Here is a 26,278-nt window from a genome sequence, read left to right as displayed (position 1 = left end):
TGCATGTGCCCATTATCAAGGCCTTGAACGTTGACACTAGGCTCTTGATGTCTCTCTCAGCTGTGGGTTCAACCACCTCCCACCCCCACCCCCAGCTTTCCCTGGGTCTTCCTTTCCACCTCCCCAAGAGAGGACATCCTTCAGGGTCACCCCTCCCATCTCCACCAACCCTTGCCTGAACCAGCCTCCTGCCCCCTGCTACCCCAAATCCCACAGTCCACGGCAGCCTCTCAACATCATGGCCCAGCTGGGTGTTGTTGCAACCCAACCCAGCCCTGAACCTGGGCAGGGGTGCCCTGCAGAGTGGGGGAGGGGTGTGTTAAACCTTTCTCAGCCCTCAGGGAGCTCCAAGGCCACTGGGCAGGCTGCCCAGGGTCTCTCCCTCGGGTAGCTCCTTTGGGCCCCGTGAGCACTCCAACTGTCCCCTTCTCCAGGCAGGGGAGGGTGGGCAGGCCTCTACCCTCCCTGGAGTCTGTGGACGAGAGACCACTGGCCCACCTGTTCCCAGTTCCTTGGTAGGAGCAACACTGGGCCACTGAAGAGATGTTTCTAGGTGTTTGAAAGTCATGAGCATGGATAAATAGAACACCAGCAATTCTTTGCTGGAGGCCGCAGCCTTTTTGTACAAGTCTCCCTTCTTAATCCGGAGCTGTCTTTATGCCAAGTGGCCTAGAAGCTGGAGTCTGTGTCCGGGCCTAGGCCTTCTCCTCCTCTGAGTCCTTTCAGTCCCTCCAGAGCTCTGAGAAAATTAATTAGGGACCTCATCTTTATTCCTGTGGCCAAGTAGAGGAGACTAGGATAGACTACTCTCTGTTCCTCCTTTCTGTTGGCCCCTTTCACCCCCAAGGTCTCCAAAGCTCCCCAGTCCCAGGGCTGCATTATTAAATTTTAAAAATTTTAGTGTTACTTTTCAGAGTTTAGAGCAACCTTTCCCCAGCACAAGCTCAGTTAATCTTTACAACAAATCAATCTATGCTGTTATTGCTACTGCTGTTGTAGTTTTGATGAGCCCACCTCACAAACCGAGCAGTTAATTCACTTGCCCAAGGCCACACAGCTTGGAGGCAGCAGAGTCCCAGTGTATTGATCGCCAAATCTGCCTTTCTCACATGATTTCAGGGCCCTTGATTAGCTCCCATGAAGCCAAGGAAAACATCATGAAGAATGAGACTGTAAGAAGATAAATTACACTACCTTTCTTATTGCCTGCAAGAGTTAACACTTTTCAGTTGACTTCATCTGAGTCCATTTAGTGCCTAAACTGCCTCACAGAAAAACAGAGCGGACAGGACGCCCAGCCAGGGCCATTTCGCCAGTTCTGCCAATGAAACTGGGGTACATCACCATATGCATCACCTGGTGCAAACACAGAAGTCCCTCAAGGCAGAGGACCACCCTCAGCCTGTGCTGTTGTAGAGCTAAGGTTGGTAAACTACCCACATGAATGAGCAAATAAGTAAGCAGCAATGATTGAGCCAGTGAGGAGGTGAAAAATGGAGGGTAAGCAAGGACCAAATTGCAAGGGGCATCTGCATATCAGCAGGTCCATGAATCAATGGTCGGGACACATGTCTCAAAATGCCATCACTAATAGGAAACTTGTCCACATCACTTTCACCATAGGTCATCTTTCACTGAAGTTGCTCACCTAGGTTGATGGGGTGTAAGGTGTTTTTTTTTGTAACTAGGGAGAGTAGTTACCTTTTCTCTTTAGCAAATAAACTCCAGAGCTATTGCTAAACTCCTTCAAGATTCAGTAACAAAGCCTGAAGCTCGGTATTTGTTTATTTATTTATTTATGCCAATGGTGGGGCTTGAACTCAGGGCCTGGGAGCTATCCTTGAGCTCTTTTGCTCAAGGCCAGCACTCTACCACTTTGAGTCACAGCCCCACTTTTGGTTTTTGAGTGGTTAATGGGAGATAAGTCTCACAGGGACTTTCCTGCCCAGGCTGGCTTCGAACCACAATCCTCAGATCTCAGCCTATTGAGTAGTTAGGATTACATGCCTAAACCACAGGCTCCCAGCTTTCTTACTTTTAATTTTGTTGTTGTTCTAGGGTTTGAACTCGGGGCCCTATGTTTGCTAGGCAGGTGCTATACTGCTGAGCCATACCTCTACCCTTGAGCCTCTTTGTGCTCAAGGCTACTGGTCTACCACTGGGACCACATTGCCACTTCTGGCTTTTTCTGAGTAGTTCATTGGAGATAAAATTCTCATGCATTTCTGCCCAGGCTAGCTTCAAACCACAATACTCAGATCTCAGCTTCCCTAGTAGCTGGGATTACAGATGTGAGCCACTGGCACCTGGCTTTATTTTACGCTTTTCGCTATAGCTAGGATGACAGATGTGCACCCTTACACTGAGTTACGAGTTGACCAAGGGGGTCTTTCAAATGTTTCTACCCTGGCAGGCGTTAACAGTTTCCAAGTAGCTGGGATTTTAGACATGCACCGTCAGTGCCCAGTTCAGAGTCTTTATACTGAGTGCAGGCGGTCCCCTTCTGTGTACCAATCTAAGCCATAAAGTTGTCGCTCTGTTGTAAAGAAATAAATGACACAGGCCGCTGAGGGAGAGTGAAAAGAGACAAGGAAGACAAATTGAGTACTGAACGTATTTCCTTCCATTTTCCCTTTCCGGGGCTTGTGGGGTCAGGCTGGGACAACAGAGGAGCCCAAGTCCTGGAAGGATAGGTCCAACCAAATCCTTAACGCTTCCCCATTCAAACTTCTTGCTGTTCTGGAGAGGAGCACGTAGGTAGGGTAGCCGAGCACTGAGAAATCTTAGAATGCTGAGCTCTACCTAAAGGGACCAGTTACATTATTGGATTGGACAAGGGCTTCAACTAGAGTGGACATTGATCTGATTCCCCCTCCTATGACTGAGTGGGCTGCAGCTCTTAAGGGATATTAAGTTAAATGGACAAAATAAAGAAACGACATTTTCCCTGCATAAATAAGTTTGGTTATGAAAGTATCAAACTCTGTTACCAGTCTTGGGTGTTCTGTTTGTGTCTGACCACTAATTCTCCTTCAGCCAAGAGCTCAAGCCTAAGACAATGTGAAAAACCCATTCGAAGATAGAAAGTAAGACAGCCTGCCCTTGCACTGGTGACTCACACCTGAAATCTTAGCTACTCTTCTCGGCAAGCTGAGATCTGAGGATCATGATTCAAAGCAGCCAGAAAAGTCCATGACACTCTTAATCTTCAATTCACCAGCAAAAAGCCAGTAGTGGAGCTGTAGCTCAGGTGGTAGAGTGCTTCCCTGAGCAAAGAAGCCATGCATGAGGCCCTAAGGTCAAGCCCTAGCACTGGTACAAAACAGAAAAAAATAGTAATAATAATAATAGAAGGCAGCCTAGATGTAGTTTAAAGGAGGAATATGGTCATCATTTGTCATCCAAACCAAGTCACTAGGGAGTGAAAGAGTGTACCATTAATAGGGTCAAATGATCTAGGCCGGGACTGTCCCATCCAGGAAACAGGTAGGAAGCAAGGACTGGGCCATGTTCCTCGTCTGGGAGCCTGAAGTCGGAGCACTTGACCAGCTAAGGCTCTCAAAGAGCTGTAGAATCAGCTTGGTGTGAACTGGAGTTCAGGCAGCAGAAGATTAGAACTAAGTATGCATGCTTGAGTGTGGACCTATCAAAGGGTTGGTCTGGTAGGATCACAAGGAAAGCCTAATGGACAAGCCCACAAGTTGATAGTGCCTACCATCATTCCCGTGATACCTCTGGACTTGGGTGGGCTTCAATTCAAGCAGAGTCCGAAGGCTCTTTGTGAAAGGGCTCCTGCCAGTCACACATCCTCCTGCTCCTCCTCCCCTACCAGAAACCCCATGATGGCCACAAGGGGAGCCAAAGCTTGCTTGGCTCACTTACCTGGTACTGCGGGAAGGTGGAGTGGTTCGTGAACATCGGTGCAGGTGGGCAATTCAGGTTGAGCCAGAGTGGCTGATTCAATGTTGTTGAGGTCAAGGCTGTGGCGAAGCGTGGGGTGAACACATTCCCTGTGTACTTAAGGTTGTTCTTGTCAGCAACTGGTACAGGTGGATTCACTGCAAGCCACAGGAGAGGGTCAGTGATTCAGTGTCAGTGGTAGCAAGAGACCACAACAACCCCAGAGTCATACTATTAAAGTCTTTTAGGCTCCAAGAGGACCTCAAAGTTCACACCTTGCCATCATTAATTCACACCTTCCAAAGAGCTGGAAATTCCAGCTTGGTCTGCACAGAGCCTCTCCTGCGATCTTTCACTAATGAATGAGAGATACAATAAACTGGGTGCTAGGGCTGCGCTTCCTCTATTTACAAAGTCAAGTTCCTCCAATGGCTTTAGAAAAATCCACCTTTACGCTAATAAGTATTATGCCACTGGAGTTCATTCTTATCAAATGTTCCCACCAGGGCTGTACGCTTGACAGCATTGGAAACCTGGGACCATGTTCTTTCTGTCTGGGGATAATTTTCTTTTATATATTTTTGAGACAAGGTCTTGCTCTGTAACACAGCTGACCTCTGCAATGACTGACCTCAAGCTCATGACCCTCTGGTCTCTACCCTCTCAGGACTGGTGTGACAGATGTGAACTACACCATGCTTAGCCATCATTTTCTTTTGTTGTTTGGTTTTTTTGTTGTTGTTATCTTTAAGTAGTTGCACAAAGGAGTTGCCATTCAAGAAAGCAGTTTATGAATACAGTGTGTCTTGATCAATATCACCCTTTTCAAACATACATTGGAGGATATGTATTGATCTTTTTGCCATTTAATAAAGTAGTTTATGAGTACAATGCATCTTGAAGGGAGAGTGAAAATGTTGAAGGGGATGACACGGATCAAGAGACAATCATTGTCTTAAACCTTTTAAAACATGAACTCATTTAGTGTAGAGTGGCTCAAAATTAGTCTAAGAGAATAACAGTAGGTCAAGTTGTTTGTAGAAACAATCTTGAGTTCTCTTCCTTTACAAGATGTCCTGTAGGTATATGGAATCAGAAATGGGTCCTCAGTTTCCCCCTTACTTGCATATGTCACCTTTTGGGGGGGGGATTATTTATGGAAATGAGTTTTGACAGTTGCCAGAGAGAGAAAATAGGGACATGAATCATGTCAATGTAAAAATATTCTAAAGCATGTGCTTTTCTTTGGTTTGTTTGGACGACTTGAGAAATGATAATATATTCTGGGTCAGGGTGTATTCCATATTGACTGCTGACAACAAACAACTCCCGAACATCAGCTACTTTCCCAATAAAAGACACAGAGAGAAAATCATTTTCCCCCATATTAGGAGTTTAAAACTCCTGAGAACCAAGGAAAGGCCGTGGCTTCCCCATGGAGAAGGTAATGCCACCTCTGGGCCAGCGAGGAATTTGGGGGTCCCTTTCCCTACAGCCCCTTCCTGGGTAGGGTCCACTTACATTTCAGCTCCAATCCATCCACCTCTACTTTACTTGAGTTCTTAGTGGCCCCAAAGAACTCATAGAGCAGGTTCTTCTCAGCTGGCCATGCAGGCTTCTTGGTGGGTAAGGCCATGGGTGTGGTGCCCACTGGCTCACTGCGGCTTTCCTCACTGCCAGTGTCCTTCCGGCTGTGAGGCCACTGGCTGAGAAAGAGGCTCTCTTGACCCTTGGTTGGCTCTTTGGTGCCAGGGTTCCATTCTGTAGCAGGAAAGAAACTGAGTCAATGTCTCTGGAAGCCCACATGCTGGAATGCAGGAGCAGTTCCTTTGAGTGGATCCTCCCTATCAGATGACTGAGGCTCAGACCAGACCAGGGAAAACTCAAACTCAGCTGGATGCAGCCCCTTTCGCCAAGGCCTTTCCTCGTCACTGACCATCCTAGCCTTCCTGTCTCATCCCTCCATTCATCCATCTTTATCTTCTTTCTTCCTTCCATTCATCCACAGTCCTGGCTGGGGACATCAAGATGACATGCACCTAGTTTTTGGTATCATAGAGCACATGGCTTATCGGGGAAATCCACATCCCTACACAACACACTGTTTGGTCCCCCTCACAGACTCTACCTCTGTTGTATTGTTCATGGGCAATTCAACTCTCTCATCAGTGCCAGGTTATGCCCTGAGTGCTAGAGACACAGCGATGAGTCAGAGCCAGACACGGCCCTGCAGGGGCTCACAACAACAAAGAAGAAAGAGACATGCCCAGAAATAGCTCCAGGATAAGGCAGATGGGCACCGGGAGGTGACACAAGGGATAAAATGGGAGAAGGAACTGGCTAAGATCACATCTTGTGATCACCACTTCACCTTGTTACCAATGGCCTTTTCTTCCCTGGAGGAAGGAGGGTTCTGGCAAGGCCTCGCACACAGGGGTGCTGGGGAGAAAGGCGCCACAAGCTTGGGCGACCACAGACAAAAACGAGGAGCATAAAAGAGACAAACTGTGTCTGCAGCGTACCCAAGGGACACAATGGTGCCAGACTCAGGCCTTACTCCAACTAGACTTGAGTGTTCAATCTGCCTGGGCAAAGATGCTGCACCACTACGGGCCCCCTTAGCAGAACTTCCACCATAGAGCAACTTAGCATGGGAGCTCTTACTTAAAGCTGTACATACGCAACAGAAAGGGACAAGGCCTATCTGTATCTGATCATATGAAATAATAGTTATCAAAAAGAACTCCAGGAAATGAAATCAAGAGGTTTTTTAATTTCTTGTTTGTTGTTTTCTTTCTTTTTTGTTCTATTTGCTCATTTATCTGTCATTGGGAGTGTAAGGGGAGGCAGAGAGGAGGGACAAAGTGTGAACAAATACAGCAATGGTATTCACTGGACAGTATGTTGAAAATGAACTATATAACTTGTGAGTGGGGATGGGAGGGAAAAACACTGGGAGAGAGCAAATGAAAATGTACTCATTACCTGAGTTATATAACAGTAACCTCTCTATCACCTTAATAATAACAATAAAAAAACTAAAAAAAAACTCTGCATATATGTGAGCACCTGTGTGCTACATGCACGAATGTGTGAGAGCCTGTGTGCGTGCATGCATGCATGTGCACAACAGTAGATGGAAAACAGTCCAAGAAAATCATTACATCTGAACTACCATAGTATAATTCTTGTCATTATTCTCTAAGTAAGACACAACGACTATTATTTACATAGCATGTACATTCAATTTAGGAATCATAAATAATTTGGAGATGGGGGAATTAGATGCTATTTTTAAAATAAGAGATTTGATTCTGTGGGTTTTGGTATTCAAAAGAGGGGATCCCAAAACTAAGATATGAAGAGACAACTATATATTGTATGTGTGAAAGTATGTGTGTGAGTGGGGGGGTGCCAGGGAAGGGGGCCTTGCCCTCCCAGCCTCCCTCACTCCATCCCCAGCCTGCTGGTCTCTGAAGGTTTCCACAGAGCTTCGCTAGAAACCTACTTTCTGCCTGGGCTAATTGCACCTGTGTAGCTGATGGCTGCATGGTAAGGCTGGATCAGAGGAGCCATGGCTCAGTGCCACCATGGGGAGCATACATGGTCCCCCTAGCTCTTGGACCCCCAACCCAATCATCTTGAGCTTTATCTGTACCAGACTGGACCTGCTCCTCTAGTGCCAGGCCAGCAAAGGGAATAGCTGCTCCAATAGCTGGGCCAATTTAGAAGACAATGACATTTTTAGCAAAACCTGTCCCTAGAGTCTTCCAAGAGTTTCTCTGGTTGCTGAGTTTAGCCCCCAGCTAGTGTGCTGAAATAACATACTCACTAATAATAGGCCTTTCCCCAGAGACCAATACACCTGACGCCTCATGAACACACCTACAGCCCCTTAAACATCTGCAAGGCTCCACCTACACACACACACACACACACACACACACACACACACACACACACACACACACACACACACACACCTCCCTGTATTGCCTATGCCTCACTTACACTTTCAAAACCATACATGTGACAGACACATGTACCAATAGACACAGACAACTCAGATGCACCAAGCTCTCCTTGGCATACCTCTGCCCATACGTTTGTACACCAAGACACTCCAATAACAGTGGGCAGCATGAGTGTGCAGGATACTGCCAATACCATTGCCATCAGCAAGGAGCATGGGTAGTACCTCCAGGAGGAGGAAGAGAAGGGAGGTCCTGGGGAGGGGCTCAGCCCTCTCCTACCTATAGTTCCATCATCCTAAGGCCCTCAAGGCCCTTCCAGGACTGCCCAGCACAGTCCAGGCAGCTGGCCTAACCCTGGCTTCAATTCCCTGGGCTTCCTCCAATGCTCCAGAATTGTTTTCTCCAGGCACTCATGATGCTCACAGCTCTGGAGTGATTCCACTTTTGATTCGCATGAGGATGCTCTACTCTTTTGGTGACTGCTTGCTATCCGTCTGCCCTCTTGGGGTCACCTGGACTGGCTAGATCAAAGCAAAATGCAGAATCCTGGTGGGGGACCACAAAGATGGAGGAGATGCCTGGATTTCCGGGGTAGGAGGTTGTGCCCCTCACTAGGGAGTGGAAATGCATTTTCTACATCTCTGGAGTCCCAGAGAACAAATCTAAGGACCAACAAGTATTGAACTATGCCTGAGTAATTCCACTTCCATGTCTTGCCCCAGAGAGAAAGAGAGAAAAGACTTCATGGCTACAGCAAGTAACTCCAACAGAAGCCAAATAGCTGCCAACCCAATTCCTTCTCTGGGACATCTTAACAGCCCATCCCCTCTTCTGCCTGGTTCCCAGCCCCACTCACCCATCAAATGGTGGCCTTCCCCAGCAGGGTCAGTCTTGGAGCAGATCTTGGCAAACACAGGAAGCTGCCTCTTCTGAGCAGGAAGATCGGCGAGCTTGTCAGGGGATGCTGGAGGAGGTGGGGGTGGCAGCAGCAGAAATGGGCCCAGTCCCGCAGCCTCCCGGGGTCCTGAGCTACTGAACATGTTATTCTTTAGGAAGTCCTTGATGACCTTTGTCTCCTCCAATACCATCTTATTGTCTGGGGTTTTGGACATTGCGGTGGACTTCAGTGGGAATTGGGCCAGGAGCTTGCTGATCTCTGTGTTGGTGGCGCTCAGGCTGTGGCTCTGGTCTTTGGTCCCCTTGGTACTACTCTTGACCTTAGTGGCACGCAGGATGCCAGTGACGGTAGACATAGCAGAGTCCTGCCGGCTGCCAATGACAGCCACGGCCATCTTCTGTTCCTGATGCTTGTCACTTCCTGTAGTCATGGAGGCTGCTGGGCGCTCACTGCTGCTGGTGCTGGTACTGCTGCTGCTGCTGCTGCTGCTGCTGCTGGCCACCAGAGGAGGCGCAAAAAGGCAGGAGGCCGGCTCTCTGGTCCCCAGGGGGGCGCCACCGCATGCTTCTCGCTCCCTGGAGCTCTCCTGGAGCAGAATGAGGTGTTCTTTGGTGAGACTTAGGAACTCCTGTTCCACTAGCAGGGAGATTTCATCCTTGCCACTGCCCAGCTCCAGAGCTCTGCAAACAGGTCAAAGACAAGGCAGCCTAAGTGCCAGCCAGCTCACCAAGGGGTGGGGTGGGGGCGGGGCCCTGCTGTGGGATGTAGGGCCCCAGGAAGACCGCATGGATTTGCACAACCTGATGAAAATACATTTCCTCGTGTGTGAGAGAGACCTGCTGCTTTCTCAAGAAAGGAAACAGACGCCAAGCATCCCCAAAGGGTGCAATGCCAACGGATAGGGGGCACATACATGTGCCTGATACACGCATGTCAAGAACTAGGCATGTACATGCCTGTGTCATCATACACAGAACTTTGCCCCCGGCCCTAGGCTCAAGGACTGCCTCTTGTCCTCTGCATGTATCCTTTAGTTTCTGGGTCCTGCTGAGATCCAGAAGTCCTGGGGCAGGACCAGGGGGAAGAGCTATGTACCCGAAGACCCAAGGAGTGTGTGGCTCCCTGTTGCCCTTGAATCTCAGCCTTCAAATGCCCTCCCAAGACTTGAGCCAGAGATCAATGTTAGAAGCAATGCAGACTCCACACAGACCTGGCTTCGAATGCAGGTTCCTCAGAGTCCTCTGCTGCAACATGAGTGTGACACCCAGCAGCACCTGCCTTACCAGAGGGCCAAGAGAATGTAGTGAGGGGCCCAGTAGATACCAGCAATGAGTGCTTCTAGTATGGGCTGAGCCTGTCGAGCTCCTGTGAGGCCAGCAGGGCTGTGTACAAGGGAAGGACACTTCTTCTCTTACCCTCCCCTTGCTCTTTTCTCTCTCTCCTACATACCCCTCTCTCCTTTCCCTCTCACCTGCCCTTTCCTCTCCTCCTCCCATCTTCTCTCTCACTTATTCCCTTCCTTTTGCCTCCTTTCCATGTCTAGGCTATAAATAGCCCCACTCTTGTGGCTGTGCCCTTGGGAACAATCAGAATAAAGAGGTTGCCAACCCGTGGCCCCAAGTTTCTGATCTTCATTCTCCTCCTCCTGCTCTACAAGGGAACAGGTGAGCCTCAAGTCTCCGGCATCCAACATTGGAAGGACTTGCTTTCCGCCTTCCCTCCCTACCCTCGGTGCTTTACAAAGCAAGCTGTTATGTCAGGAGCTTTGCTGAATCCTAAAGACTCACTACAATGATGTTAATTTTCAAAATCTTGATGATGATATTGTGGTTCCATTTGAACAACAGCAGCAACAAAAAAAGGAGTCCTTATCTCTCAGAGCCTCATGCTGGAGTATTTACAGATCAAATTATATCTAGAGTTTTCTTTTAAATTAATCCAGCACGAGGTGGGGGGGGGGAAAGAGGGAGCTAAACAGAAGGAATAAAGGTGGGGCTATACACGATCCACTCTACTTGAGTCTGCTTGGTTTCTGTTATGGTGTGTGTGTGTGTGTGTGTGTGTGTGTGTGTGTGTGTGTGTGTGTGTTTAAATAAAAATGTTACACACATACACTTACAAAAAGCTCATCACAGAATCCTTTAAAGGAGCACAAGCCTGTGATACAGCAAGCCAGAAAATGTTCATGGTGTAGCTCCCTCCTAGCAGGCTATATTATCAGGGGTTAGATCAGTTATGGTGTACGCCCAGAGGCCTTTGCCCATACTGCTCCCCTCCCCATGCTATTGGCACCTGTGGAAATGCAGAAGGCACCTTTTGTCTCTACCTGCAGCCCTGTGGCATCTGAAAAAACACCCATGTTGATCTTGGTTGCTACCTTCCAAACTCACTAACTTCCAGACCTTGTGCTCCTTTCTGGTTATTATCCTCTGCACATCCAGTCCCATGAGGCTCTTAAGAAGTTGGCATTTCTAGACAGGGCAGCACCTTGTGCCAACAACAGAGCAGCCCAGCTGTCTCTGAGCCCTCTACCACCCCTCAAAGGCCATCCTGGTCAACCTCTGTGTTGATCCTACCACCAGCTCAGAAAGTGGAGCCAGGCATCCACACCCACTCTGATCCTCTCCTTGCCCTTGGTCATTACAGAGTGTCATTGCTGTGAGTGGGAAGAGTGACCCAGACAGGCCTCCAGCCTTGTCACCATGCGGACAGGGAAGAAGCTGGTGTGGGGATGGGGCTGGTCCAGCTGCCCTCATTCTCCTCACCGGCCCCAGCCCACGCTTCCTTTCGCTTCCTTTCTGGAAGTTATCCAGTGACGTCCCCTGGCGCTTCCACTAAGGCTTCGCTCCTCCATCTAAATGCAATCAGGGACATTTCTGCTCCCGTCCTGTGCCTCCAGCCCGTGAAGATCATCACAGTGGATCCTGAGCCTGTCATCCATGGCATTAGTGGTCCCTGACAGCTTTGTGTCAGCTGCATGTCTGATGAGCTTGTCTGCGGAGGCTTTTGCCAATTTGCAGATAGAAATGTTGAACAGGAAAGAGTCTGAGGCAGGACCATGGGGACTCTGCTGGGGAGTTCCCCCTCCCCCACCAGCCTGGTAGTAATCTGGGATCAACACTTGGTGGGGAACAAAGCAGTCCAGTGCTACCATCCCTTCTCCACCATGCATGCAAGAGCCCCAATGTCGCATGCCTTGCCACCATTGAGATTCGCCACATGGTTTAGAAGTCCCTGATCTTATGTCTACCCACCTCACTCACCCCTCCTCCTTCCACCCTCAAGAAAATCAGATTTGCTCATTCTTATTTGTTCTAGAAAACTACATGCCCACAGAGCTAAGACATGCTCAGAACTCAGATCCTACTTAAAACCCTCTCATAGAATCTCATTACTCATGGGATAAAAATCCAAACCCCTGATGATCCCCCCAAACACTACACACATGGGTTCCATCTCCCCCTCCTTCCAGCGACAACCTGCCTTTTATTATCTGCTCCTTGAAAAACCACGTTCACTCCAGCCTCAGGGCCTTTGCATTTTCTATGGAATATCCCTCCAATCCCCTTCTCCCTCCATATATACCCGATTATTCTTGGACTGTCTCCTCATCATTCAGCCTCAGTTCACGTGTCCTGTTCTCAAAGCATCCTTGGCAGCCCACATTTTTTAGTGCCCCCAGCTCTTACTAGGCACACTCCATCCCATCTACCTGTTTATTTCCTTCCTAGTGCTTACCACTATCATACCTCCCCCTTCCACCTTTATTCCCCCACAACATCCACTCCACAAAGACAGACTCCTATCTGGTTCACCTCAGAGGTCTCCAAGCCTAAGGAAGTACTTGGCTCATAACTCCAGCTCAGTAAGTACTTTTTGAATAAATGAATGAGCGAGCTCATTTTCCCTTGCCCTTGTCCCATCTCTTAAGAGTTCTTCAATCCCCTGTATATATTCCTGTCCCTTATTTGGAAGAATGCCCTAGCTCCTTCCACTACTTTCTGCCTGTCTGGCTGTGGTACCACCTCTGACCTGGCATCTGTTGAGTTGATTAGATGACCTTAACCATACTATTTGGAATCATCCTAAAAACTCTCAAGCTCTACAAGGTGTTCCCGGGGCAGACCCTAGGCAAGATCCATACTGATTCTGAGTGGTTCCATAAGGCACAGGAAGATTTCTCCTGCACCCCACAACTTTGCTGAGTTTAATGCTGTGTCTGCATTTCCTGGAACCCACCTTTTCTTCTTTTCTTGGAGAAGCTTTGCTAGATCTGACACCTCTCTTGTGCTGTTCACTTTCTCCTTTGGGTTCATTAAAACACACACACACACACACACACACACACACACACATACACACACACACACACTATCAGACTCTATCCAGTGATTCATTTAGTCAGGGCAACCAAATTCTTGATTCCTCACCCAGGAAGCAAGTCAGAATGCATGCCCAGGCTCTGTGGCTCCACTTCCACACTGCCTCCCTCCTCCCTGCCCACCTCTAGAAATGATAGGTGTCTGATTGTGGCTCTGTACTCAGATGCCCGGCATTATTTCTGCATTTGTAGTGTACTGAGTCATGTGAAAATAAAGGCTATTGACTGGCTGGCACCCCTTCCCAGAATAATGACTAAGCAAGCATGTTGTTAGTTCCCCCAGCAGCAGTTCTGTGTACATGATAACACAGAGAAAAGATGAAAACTGCTATTCATCTGAGCCAAACAACAGAAAAAAAAATGCAAGCAGAAAATGCGAGTGCTGGAGGAGAGCGCCGACACAAACATTTTCCTCCAGCGATGGCATCTTTACACCAACCACAAACACAGTATCCAGACCGGGTGCCCCGGCCACCTGACTGATTAAAGAATGAAGCCGGTAGAAAGTGCTAGAGTCACATACAGAGTTGGGCTCCAATGGTGGCCTGCCTATCTGCAGACTGATCTCCTGACTGTGGGTGAGACTTTTGGCTTCTTTATGTCTCTACTCGAGGTAGAACAACATAGTGGCCTAGTGGACAGGTCAGTCCCCCAAGCACAAAGTAGAAACTAGATTCAAATCCCTACAGTTTCATGCAGGCCAGGCCTTTAAACAAGCAGTCAAAGTCTCAAGTCCCATCTCACAAAAATAATAAATTAAGCCTTATTGTGGGCTAAGAAGCCAACCACTATGTTAAGTACTTTTCATAGGAAGCTCTCATTAATCCCCAGGCATCCCCAATGGGGTCCTGTGATAAACTCATTAAAGATCCTCCACTTTATCACGCTTTCCTGCACCCTTTCAGAGTTACCTCCATTCTTGGTTCAGTAAGAAGTCAGAGAGTTCCAATGTGCTTAGGCATTAGGGCTTAATCTCTTATTTCTCTTGGGACCTAGAACCTCTAGGTAAACAGGCCCAGCTAACCAGCTACATGATGACACACCAGGTGGAGGAAGAGAGAACCACCATTGGCCACAGCTGGCCAAACCTACCAGCTGAAGGCAGACCCACGAGGAAGAGCGCCAGCCCAATTCACCTAAGCACAGTCCACACCAGAAGAGCCACCTGGATGAAGCCAGTCTGAATTACTTCATTGTAAACATGATGGCTAGGGACATCGTTGTAGTTTTCAGCCACAAAGTTTTTATGGTGTTTTGTTATAAGTCAAAAGCTAACTGATACAAATGAAGAGATAATCATCCAGGTTTTAAACATGAAGAAGCCAAGGGACAGAGAAGTTAGGTGATTTTTCCAAAGGTCACAGAATTACAAAGGGACAAAAACCAGTGAACCAATGCCTCAGGTTGCTTCTGCTAACTGTCCAGCTATCCTGCCTCAGAAACCAAGAGCAAAATGCTGTGTGGGAGGGTACCAGGGACATAGACCTAAATGAGGACAAGAGAGGCCTCATCGAGGCCTAACCAATCATAAGCATATAGCCAGGGGAACAATTCTAGAGGAGGGTTCTGGACACAGGGAACAGCATGAACAAAGACTGTGGTTGCTGGTGGGAGCTATGCTAAATGGAAGTTGGGGTGGCATGCTAATGGTGAGTGCGGTGGCACAAGGTGAGATCAGACAGAAAGGCCGGGTCAGAATCTGCCGGGCCTTAGAATTTTATTCAAAAGGCCTTGTTGGAATTCAAGTTGGGAGATTATGAAGCTCTGGTTCTCATGCATGTGGGGTCATGGGGGGTGATGATGGGGCAGGACACAGACTTGAGCCACCACAACCTGTGATGACTCTGCTAGGTGCCAGGGAATACACCTGCCACATGTCCCCACTATAATCACTAGGGATGAGGAAGCATGTTCTTTCCAAGTGTAGGAGGCGGCTCAGGAAAGTTAAAAGGACTTTTCATGTTCACTCAAGAGAATCAGAATTAGACCCCAGATCCATGTGGCTCTCAAACCTTTCAAACCAAAATCAGAGGACAAGCCAGTGACTAAGAGTGAAGGAGCGTCAGACAATGAGAGGCCCTTCTAGAGGGGGCAGACACCCAGGTGTCCAGCCTGTATCTTCCTTAGGGGAGCTCTACTCTGGCCTCTGGTGGAGGTTGGTGTATGAGTCTGAGTCTTCCTATCTGGTGGACAAGTTCCAGCACCCAAGAGTGGTGGAAAGGGTGGCAAGCTTCCTGCTATTATGTCAAGGTTAACTTGTATCTCCCTCTACCTTCCCTAAGCTTGAAATCCAGGACATACTATTTTTCCCCATATATATCCCACAGCAAAAATACAACTCATGCACACATACACACCCATGCACGCGTAACACACCACAGCAATGTATTCACACAGTAGCTATGAACACACACACCACATATACACCCCTATACATTCATGTGCACAAACAAATGCACATATACACACAAAGAGCCATACACACCCATGCACTTATGCAAACTACCACATACTTCTTCCACAAGGAAGGACAGAAAAGAGGCAAGACAGGTGGACTCTATCTCTCTCATGACTTCTATGCCTGGACCACTTCTCTCAGTCTGGGGATTCTGGGGGGAGTGAGGGGACTGTCAGTTGAGAAAGGGTGCAGATTCAGCAGTCACCCAAGTAGCCTGTGTCCAAAAGATACTTAGATGGCCTCCGTTGGTTGGGACATATCTGGTTAGGGGGAGGAGCTTGGGAAAGCACCAGCCTCCCCACCCCCAGCCCTCCTTCACTTTCCAGGTCTTAGTGAGGATTAAATAAAAAGATGAATGTGAAAGCGCTTGGTAAATTGTAAGGGGCCCTATGCAAATGTTAGCATCTCTGACTAGGAGAGCCAGAGAGCCAGGCCTTGCTGCAGGTTTTGGAGTCCTGCTGACCCAGTTCACAGCATGAAGGAGCCCTGTTCTCCAAGGTGTGAAGTCAGGGAAGGTCTCTGAGATCTTGGCCTCTTCATCTGCTAAGTGAGGATGAAATGCTGAAATCCTCCCCAGCTCAAAGGAGACAACCCTGTGAAATCTTCAGCTCCCAGAATGCCAGACCTATTCATCTCACTTCCAGGCAAAGGCCTTCGCACAGAGCAGCCTCTGTTTTTCAAGTATCTCTGGCATATACTTTGAGCTCAGTAAAGGTCAGACTCCCTTCCTTCCTTCCTTCCTTCCTTCCTTCCTTCCTTCCTTCCTTCCTTCCTTCTTTCCTTCCTTTCCTTCCTTCCCTCCTTCCTTCCCTCCTTCCTTCCCCCTTTCCTTCCCTCCTTCCTTCCTTCCTTCCTTCCTTCCTTCCTTCCTTCCTTCCTTCCTTCCTTCCTTCCTTCCTTCCTTCCTTCCTTCCTTCCTTCCATGTTCTATTTCCATGCAAACACTTCTTTGGCAAACTGTACCCTATCTTTGCCTTAGGTTGCCTATCATTGCCTATTGTAGGCCTAAGGTTCTTTTTCTTTGACTCCCCCCCTCCCCCTCTAAAGCAGGAAACTTCCATCGATGTGCATTAAGAGTGAGTCTGAGTGCTCACTTCAAATGCAGATACTCTGGGCCTCCTTGGAAAAAAAGGCAATTCTGTGTCTAGAATGGGGACCCAGGCACTTGAAACAGGTAACCTTTCCCCCAGCTGCCTTCTCTCCCTCCACCTCCCCCCCCACACTCCTCCCTCCTGTTTGTACACTCAGGACACATCCTGGTACCTGGGAATCTCCCTCCAGCTGCTTTGCAGCAATTCTCTGCCCGTCAGTCAGTCAGTCAGAGCAGGTACAGCAGCCTTAGAAAGTGTATTGGCATGTACAAAGGAGACACCTTACCTGTCCCCACAGCATCTCCCTGAGTCTTCCTCCAGGGAGAGGAGTAGACTGGTGAGGTGGGCCATGGACTTGGTGGGGAGGGGGGGAATGAAGCATGCAGTGAGCTGGAGAATGAGACAGGAAATACAGGGGAATAAATACAGCAATAAAGGAGCTTCGGCTGGGAGCTACAGAGTGATTCTTATTGTTCAAATTATCTTTAAAACTTTTCATTTGAATCTGTTTAATAAGGGAAGGCTTACCCTAAGAAAGAGTTTTTTTTTAATGTGACTTGGGAGCTGAATTGGAAAGAACGTTGCAACAAAGATATTAAAACGGGGATTAAACCAAACCACTGGTGGCCCATCTCTGCAGGCTTCCACAACCTGCCACAAAGCTCCTGAAACTATAAAACTAAATTACAAAGGGGGACACGGGAAGTGGGACGTTAATCACGATGCATCTTCCTTGCCCTGCTCATGGCTCTTGATGCTAAGCAGAATATACCAAAGGACCCCTGGTGTCCAGTAGAACTCAGGCCTTGAAGCTCCACAGAGTTCCCTTTCCTGCTCTGCTCCCTCTCAGTTGAATAACCCCAGGCAAATTGCCTAACCTTTCTGAACCTTACCTTACTATCTACAGAATGGGAGTATTACTGGACAACTACTAGAGACAATGAGACAAGGAAGAAAATTGAAATTCAGAACTTAGTACACACAAGTTGCTCAAGGAATTACTAGTTGCCTGTTATGCAGCCTAAAGTAGAAGGAGACACAACCCCTGCCACATCTTGGCTTATTGATAACTCTGCCTCCACATCCCTCACTTCTTTCTCTGAGCATTGTGGCCCTTTGCTCTGGGCCTCACTGTCCTTAGGGTGGTGTTGTAATGGCTCATCCATCGTTGGCTTCCTCACACATTTGCGCATGCGTGCGCGCACACACACAGCACAGTCATGGAGTTCCGGGATTTTGGCTGGACAGAGGGGAGACAAAGACGAGTAAGACTCAGCCTTGGCCCTTGTGGAGCATGTGGTGAAGGGGAAGAGGAGGCATTATTGCCACAAGATACTGTGTAGTAGTATGAGCCAGGTGACCACCATCCCATCAGAATTCCCATCTCAGAACTATACGGACAGGTATGTTTGCGGGGGGCTGAGGGGACTGTGGAAAATGGACAGCGTGAGCACTGGTTTCAACCTGACTCTTGTACTGCATCGTGCTGTAAAAACACCCACCATGTGACCCTCAGAGCCAAGCAAGTGTTTGTCTCATGACATATCTTGCTTTCTCATATGAATAATAAGACTAACTATTATAGTTTCATGGTGTTTTGTTATAAGCAAATACACTGTCCCCATTTGAGTTATGCTTCCCCTAGCTTGCTATATAAAGTCTCCTCTCCTCACAGCATTCTTGACCTGTCCTTTTTATCCTTCAATGATGATGGTAATTATGATGGTGGTGGTAGTGGTGTTGGTGTTGACAAAGATGAGGATGGTGAGGATGGTAATGGTGATAGTGATGATGATGATGGTGATGTGATGATAATAGTGATGGAAACTATATGGTAATGCTGGTGGTGGTGGTGGTGGTAATGGTGATGCTGACAATGGTAATGGTGCTGTGAAAACATTATATACATTATTTCATTAACAAAGAACCCTTTTCAGATAGTTTAAGAAGCTTGGCTACAGCCAAGTTATATTAGATACCTTAACTCTCAGGAAAAGAGGTAAGATGTCAGTTTGCTTAAAATGAAAAGAGGATAGTGGCATGTGCCTATAGTCCTAACACTTGGGAAGCCAAGGTGGGAAGATCACTTGAGCCCATGAGTTTTACATTAGCCTGGATAGCCATACCTCCATTAGAAAGATGGAAAGAAGGAAGGAAGGAAGGAAGGAAGGAAGGAAGGAAAGAAGGAAGGAAGGAAGGAAGGAAGGAAGGAAGGAAGGAAAGAAGGAAGGAAAAATGGAGATTAAAAAAGAGAAAAGGGAGAAAAAGAAAAGAGAAAAAGAAAGGAAGAGAAGAAAAAAAAAGAAAGATATGGAACCAACCCAGATGCCCCTCAGTAGATGAATGGATCAAGAAAATGTGGTATATATACACAATGGAATTCTATGCCTCCATCAGAAAGAATGACATCGCCCCATTTGATAGGAAATGGAAAGACTTGAAAAAAATTATATTAAGTGAAGTAAGCCAGGCCCAAAGAAACATAGGTCCTATGGTTTCCCTTACTTTCAATAGCTAGCATATGTCTGGGACAAGTAGAAAAGGTCAAAAGCTATGTACATATGATCAGATAAGATAATGTTAAGCGGAATGAACCCCAGGATAGGGACACAAGAGGCTTTTTTCTTTCTTGCTATTGTTCCTAACGTATTTATAATGTACCATGTGATTTTTTTTATTTCGTTGTATGTTCCTCCTGCAGTATAACCCCTATTTTCACTGTATTTGATGTCGGTCCCTTGCATCTTGTGTATACACTTCTCTAGCTTGGGGAGGGGAAGGGAAAAAACAAAATGCTTAAATAGGGATACAGATTGACCCATTGTAACAATGAGATGTACAAGACACTGTGTTGAAAAAATACTATACAATTTAGGCACGGAAGGAGAAGGGGGGAGTTTAGTTGTGGAGATGGGAGAGAAGGGATAGTAGGGAAAAAACAAAGGAGGAGGTAACAATGCTTGATAGGAAATGTACTCATTACCTTGCTCATGTAACTGTAACCCCTCTGTACAGTATTTTTACAATAAAAAAATAGTATTAAAAAAGAGAAAGAAAGGAAAGGAAAGAAAGAAAGAAAGAGAAGGACTTGGGATGTAGTAGTTCAATCATAAAGTGCTTGGCTATATCGTGAACAAGTTCCTGGGCTTGATCTCTAACACTGAAAAGAGGAAGAGGAAAAGGGGAAAGGGTCATAGGCAAAGAGGAGGAAGAAGTAGAAGGAAAAAAATGTTGAGTGGGACAAGCAATGAAGACTCCAAAGGACAAGAACTGATTCTAGGTCTTTAAGGGTAGATTAGAGCTTGATTGTCAGAGAGATGGGAAGAGGGGTGTTCCTTCTGAAGTGAAGTAAGCGGAACAGAGGCAAGGCCATGCAGCATAGCAAAATGTGCATTTAAAGGTAAAGTCAGGGCCTCCCATGGAGACCCTGGAAGGTTTGACCACAGGGTCTGAGCAGCATTGTTGATGTGCCTCGGAGAATAGAGTTGGTGAAGGGTGGGAAACATCCTAGGGGAAAAAGATCCAAATGCACAAGGAGAGGGGAAAAGGGAAAGAAAAGAACGAGAAAGGAGACAAGGGGGTGATGTTTAGGGGCACTGGAGAAGGGAAGAGCTGGCAGCCACGAGCCTCTGTCTGCTAGTATACTATTCCTACTTTGCTTTCAATTCACTTGAGAACCAAAGATGAGGATGCTTTGATGTCAATATGATGGGGCACTAAATCCCAGACTAGGGGCTCAAGAGAAGGGGGGTATGTGTTTAAGCTCAAGGGCTCAGAACAAAGGATTTCAATCTGCAGCCTGGGGGAATCTCTGCAATTATTTCCAAAAGATGGAGAAATGTGGGAGGTGTATTTGCAAAAGGGGGTACACCCAGACACCCTCCAGGGGCTATCAAAGAGGTATCTGACTCTCCCAAGGCTATCAAAGAGGTATCTGAGAGGACGCTGGAGGCTTTAGACAAAAAATAAAACAAATCTTCAGCACTGGTTTCTGCTCTGGAATACCAGCTCAAGTTTCCACGTGTGGGTCTTGCTCCTTGCACTCGTACCTTGAAAATCATAATAAAAAGATGCGTATCTTAAGCAACTCTTCCAGAAAAGCAAGCTTCATTCAATTGTTTCATGGCTCATTGGGAGAGCAATTCACACAAGGTAGCACCTTGGGTTCCCAAATCTCATCGGCTTCACCCATGGGTGAAGTGGCTAGTTGGCTTATGGGGTGAGAACCAGCAGCCAAGATCTACCAAGGTAAGTGAAATGCCACGTGGCACACACTTCTTCCTTCCCCAAAGCTGCCGGACAAGAAATCCTTTCTGTATTTGCTTTTTGTCTTTGTTTGGTTTGGTTTTGAATGCTTCAGCAAAGTTTTTTTCTTTCTAAAGATATAATCCCTGCTACTAAGGTCTTGGCTTAGAAAGATGCTCACCAAAATCTCTGGACTCTGCAAACCAACAAAACACTGTATCTGACAACAAGGAGTCAACAAGGACCTGGAAGCAGTCGCACAAGTTGACCACACCCAGCCAGACTATCCTCTATCCCTACCCTTGTCCTGCCCTGAACCTGCTGGACTCTTCCATAGGTGCCTTGAGAGCTAGCTCCGGGAAAACTTTCACCTAGAGACACCTTCAGGACTATCAGGAATCATGGCATCCTCCGCTCCCAAGGCACTGCGCCCACCTCCTTCCTTCACACTCACAGTGCAGGGAGGACTTAGCTTTAGACCCTTTAGCTTTCTTCCCTTCCCCTGTGTGGGATACATTCCCAAGCCAGGCATGGCCCATAGGAAGATTCCGCAGCACTGCTTTTCCTACCCAGCACTATTTTTTATCTTGTGCCACTGGACGCCTTGTAAAAGACACTGAAGCTCCTCCAAGGAAGATAGAGGCTGTCTCCATCTTTCCATCACTCCATTCCTCTTTCAGACATTGTTGGGCAAATAGCAGGTGTAACTAAATGTTATAAATGTTTATTGCATGTTCTGTTTTTAGATGAATCTTTGTTGTACCCCATTCACTAATTGGGAGCCCTTGGAAGCAAGGGCTTCAGTCTGATTCATCTCTGAATCCCTGGAACTCAGCACCTTCTGGACCCCAGAAGGTAACAATAAGTCTTTGTTGATGGGATCCAAAAATGGGAGAATTAACAAATGCCCCTCCTTAATCTGAGCATTGGAGTGAACAGAAAATCCCCAACCCCCCATTCTGACACTGTGAAGCTTTAGTGGTGAGGGAAATGAATGAATATGGAGTCCTTGAAATAAGTCAGTAAAACATCTTTGCCACAGTTCTCTGTGCCCAAATTTAAGACTGATCAAGAAATAACTGATCCTAGGAGCTGGTGGCTCATGCCTGTATTCCTAGCTACTCAGGAAGCTGAGTTCTGAGGATCACAGTTCATAGCCAGCCCACCCGGGCAGGAATATCCATGAGATTCTTATCTCCAATTAACCACCAGAAAACTGGAAGTGGTACCGTGGCTCAAGAGGTAGAGCACTAGCCTTGGGCTGAAGAGCTAAGGGACAGTGCCCAGGCTCAGAGTTCAAGCCCCATGACTGACCAAAAAAAAAAAAAAGAAAAAAGAAAAAAAGGGGGGGGAGAGGGAAGAAAGAAATAACTGAGCAAAATTTTGTAGTTTCATTGACTCTCAAAAGAACCACCGATATCTTACCAAAATGCTTTTCTCCCACTTCTTCTCCTCCTCTATAAATGGGTACCATCATTCACCCAGGAGCTGAAAGCCTGAATCCTACTTGGATGTCTCTGTTCATGTGTTCTAAGCCATTGTGGGTCGTCTGGCTCCTCTCACAAGTGCACACTGAACCCCCCGACTGTCTCCATTTGTGCTGCAGGTGCTGTGGCTCCACTCCCTTAACCATGAGCTCTCACCTGGATTACTGCATCTGAACCTCCCCAGAAGCTTCCAACTGCCTTGCTCACACCCCTATGAGCCATCTCTGCACATGAGGCTTGCTAGATCTCTGCAAAAGAGTAGACTTAGCAGTGTTACACTCCTGGAAAACCTCTGCAGCCATACTACAACTTTGTCCAATAAAGCTGAGTTTCATCAAGAGGTGCCCCCACATCCCTAACACTTTGCTTGCCACCCTTTGATGTCACCTTAGGCCACATATCCATCTCTTAGCTCCTCTGGACTGCCCTTTCAAAGCTCATTTCTCCCTCAAGGTCTTCGCATTTGTTCTCCATCTTGCCTGGATGTCTTTCCTAGGTTCTGCACTTGACTATCACACCTCTTTCTAAGCATCTAAGGCTCACTAAGAGGATCTGAAATGCCAGCCAAGGGGACTCTTATAGTTACTTTATTGTGTTTTATTTCCAGCATTGTTAGCTGAAGTTATGTCATTTATTTGTATTTGCTCATCCTTGATCTCTTCCAACAAAATACTAGTTCTCCATTGTGAAGTTATCATAGTTTTTATGTCATATATATTATATATTATTATAAACTTTCACTTGCTTTGTTTGGTTCACAGCTCTCTTCTCCTACTTTTTTTCTCTTTTCTTCTTCCTTTTTTTGTTGCTGCTTTGTTGATTGTGGGCCTGGATGCTATCCCTGAGCACTTTTGCTCAAGGCTAGTGCTCTACCACTTTGAGCCACAGCACCACTTCTGGTTTTCTGATGGCTAATTGGAGATTAAGAGTCTCACAGACTTTGCTTCCCAGGCTGGCTTCAAACTGCAATCCTTAGATCTCAGTCTCCTGAGAGGCTAGGATTGATGTGTGAGGCACCAGTACCTGACTCTTCTAACTTTTAGTACAGTTTCACACACATGATAGAGGCTTAGTAAATATTTCAATCAATGAACTCCAGATGCATTTATAGAGCAAAGTCAGTATAAAAGGAAAAGAGTGTGGTATTAATGGCCACTAACAGGAACACAGACTGTAGGCAGTGAAGACCTAGTCAGCACACACTAGACTATGCCTGGATTATTGAACTTGATTCTGGGGAACCCCTGTGTCTCGAGGACCATTAATGCTAGCAGGAAAACAACCAAGTTGGCATGTGAAGGGTAACTCCGAAAACCAGAGGCATTTAGCTTGTAGAGACAAGAAATCCTAGGATGTGATTGTCATCTCTTACCACCTAAAGAGCTATTGAGAGGAGAGGATAGATTTATTTTGGAGCCCTGAAGGGCAGAATCCAGATCAATGAGTATTAGTCTGATAGAGACAGACTTCAGTTACAGGAAGAAAATGACCTTATGAGAGAGTTCACAAATGGGGTCAGAACTACCTTGGGAGATGATATCTCTTCATCTAAGAATATATGTGAGGGCTGGTAATTTGGCTTATTGGTAGAGTGCTTGCCTAGTATGCATGAGACCCTACGTTCAATTCCTCGGTATCATATAAAGAAGGAAATAGATAAAATTAATAACATTTTAAAAAACTATATAAAAAATAATCTATGCAAGCGGGCACCTACTTGGCAAGGATCCAAGTGGCAGAAAATGGTTTCAGAGAGTGCTATCTAACTTGAGATGTCTGGGGTTTTATGACATATAAGGATAGGGTCAAGAAAAAAATTTGGATAACTAGAATTTTAGAACTTACCTAGCTACCCCATTAGAAGAAGACATCACCACAACCAAGTCTATCAGCAGAAAGACTGGTGGGCTTGCAAGCATCACGCATGCATGCATATACTGTGGACAGCTCCCTGGACTGAAATCTATGTGTGATCACTCACAACAGGGGACTCCCAAATGTCATGACTCACCCAAAACACCACATTTTTAAAAGGGAAAGCAGCCACCAGTGTCACATTATGGCTAAGATGGTCCCAGGTTTCATTTCTCAAACAACCACCTCCCTAATGGGTAAGACTTAAGACAAAGAAAAGAAAAGAACCCTTCCTTTCCTCCCCTGAAAAAAAATCAACCCTCAGTTGCTTCTTCTATTAAAGAGAGAGTGGGGGTGTGGGGGAGAGGGAGAGAGAGAGCTTTATTTAAAAATGGGGAAGGGAGCAACTGAAACCTGAATGGTACGATTTAATAATTATTAAAACTCAGTGCTAGGGACACAGGTGGTCACTGTACTATGCTGTTTTATAAGTTGGAAGTTTTATCCAATAAAAAGTAAAAAGAAAAAAAGATAAGGTATTTAAAATTGCTTCTATCTTATGTGAAAGTTGTATAGCTTAAAGAAATTATTATAAGGGATTTTTACAAATCCTAATTGCTACCAGGACTTTTTATCATATTTAGTGACCAACAACCCTGTAAAACACAGTTACCATCTCCATTTGGCAAATGAGGAAAACAAGGCTCAGATAAACAGCTGCTAACTAAATAGCTGGCACAAGGCAGCTGAAGCTGGGGTTCTCTGACTTTACCTGCCCAGACTTTTTTTTTTAATTCCAGTAGCTCTACATGTTGGTTTATACCATGAAAATGTCTTTCTCCCCGCCCCCCCCCCCCATGTAAGTTAATGGTTTCTAGCTCTTTTCTCAGTAGCACAATTCTTTGCCAACATAACCTTACTTAGAACTCCAGTGAGTAAAACAGAATAAGCTGAACAGCTCTGGATGAAGTGGAGATCAAGGCCTAGCACCCAGCCTATTTCACTCCAAGGGAGCTGTTGGATCATCCTAGGGTCTGTAGGGCACAATGTGATGCCCAAGATTAAAGCCAACAGCAGTGACAATGACAATGACACAAATGCCTCAAGTCTATGCACTGCATATCAAGGGTGGCCTCTTCTATCTAATGCATCTTTTACTTCCTTGTCTCCCATCACATTTGATCCTCATTATCAACTCTGAGGTGGACAAGGCCAAGCACATCATCCTCAATTTGCAGATGAGGAAATCAAGGCCAAATGGAGTGAATCAACTGGCCAGAGGTGCGCCAGTTCAACTTTCAGCCAAGTACAAACTGGAAGTAGACTCTGTCTCCATTAATTCAGTGTGACCTGGCAAAGAGGGTGCCATCTACTGGAAATTGCTACTGACCTTTGGTCTACAAAGTGGACAATCAGCTCCTTGGCCAATGAGAGCTGAGTCCAGCCCCAAAGTCCCTTTGCCAAGGCCCTTGTCTCAGAGCAGATGGCAATGGGCAGGAGAGAAGAGCTCAGTGCCACCAAAAGGCCTGACAGCAGGATTTTGGCTGTAGGCAGATCATTCTTGTCTGAGCCATGCCATGCTGAGCACAGGGCCAGAGAAGAAAGGGATAGCCATAGTGCCTTTTGCCTTCATCTGTAGCAAGTGAAAAAGCTTGAAAAAGGTTAGCAGGGAGTACACAAGACATGAATGATCAGGTTTACTTTGCTTTTCTTCTTAGCACTTTGCTTAGGTATCCCAGAAGCAGAGGCAGCTGATAAATGCCTCTGCTCAGAGAATCTCTGAACTGAGCTGGAGCATGTGTTGGAGTAGACAAGACTTAATTATCACCTAATTATCAATTAGCACTTAATTATTAACACAGTCCATCTGTAAAATGGGGACAGTAATACCTGCTTCTTGGGGACTCTGGGAAGATTAATTAACATTTGGAGGCCACTGTGAAGAGATGAGGTATCAAATAAATGCTTACCAGTGGCACTTGTAACCCAA

At 46.6% G+C, this 26,278-nt stretch overlaps 1 protein-coding gene across 1 annotated transcript in view; it reads right to left on the bottom strand.

Moving 5' to 3' along the window:
* The window catches only part of CUNH1orf94 (chromosome unknown C1orf94 homolog), a 35,232-nt gene that overhangs the window by 7,216 nt on the left and 1,738 nt on the right, over nt 1–26,278 (bottom strand). The window contains exons 2-4 of the mRNA XM_070008754.1: nt 8,731–9,452; nt 5,422–5,661; nt 3,883–4,058 (exon numbers count right to left, since the gene is read on the bottom strand). Coding sequence (XP_069864855.1) covers nt 3,883–4,058; nt 5,422–5,661; nt 8,731–9,452 — 1,138 coding nt within the window. The remainder of the gene's footprint in view (nt 1–3,882; nt 4,059–5,421; nt 5,662–8,730; nt 9,453–26,278) is intronic.

Source organism: Dipodomys merriami, unplaced genomic scaffold (genome assembly GCF_024711535.1).
Source record: "Dipodomys merriami isolate MVZ:Mamm:240054 unplaced genomic scaffold, mDipMer1.0.p SCAF_71, whole genome shotgun sequence".
NCBI lineage: Eukaryota > Metazoa > Chordata > Mammalia > Rodentia > Heteromyidae > Dipodomys > Dipodomys merriami.
The sequence above is the reverse complement of the archived record's forward strand: the minus strand, read 5'-3'. Positions and strand labels throughout refer to the sequence as shown.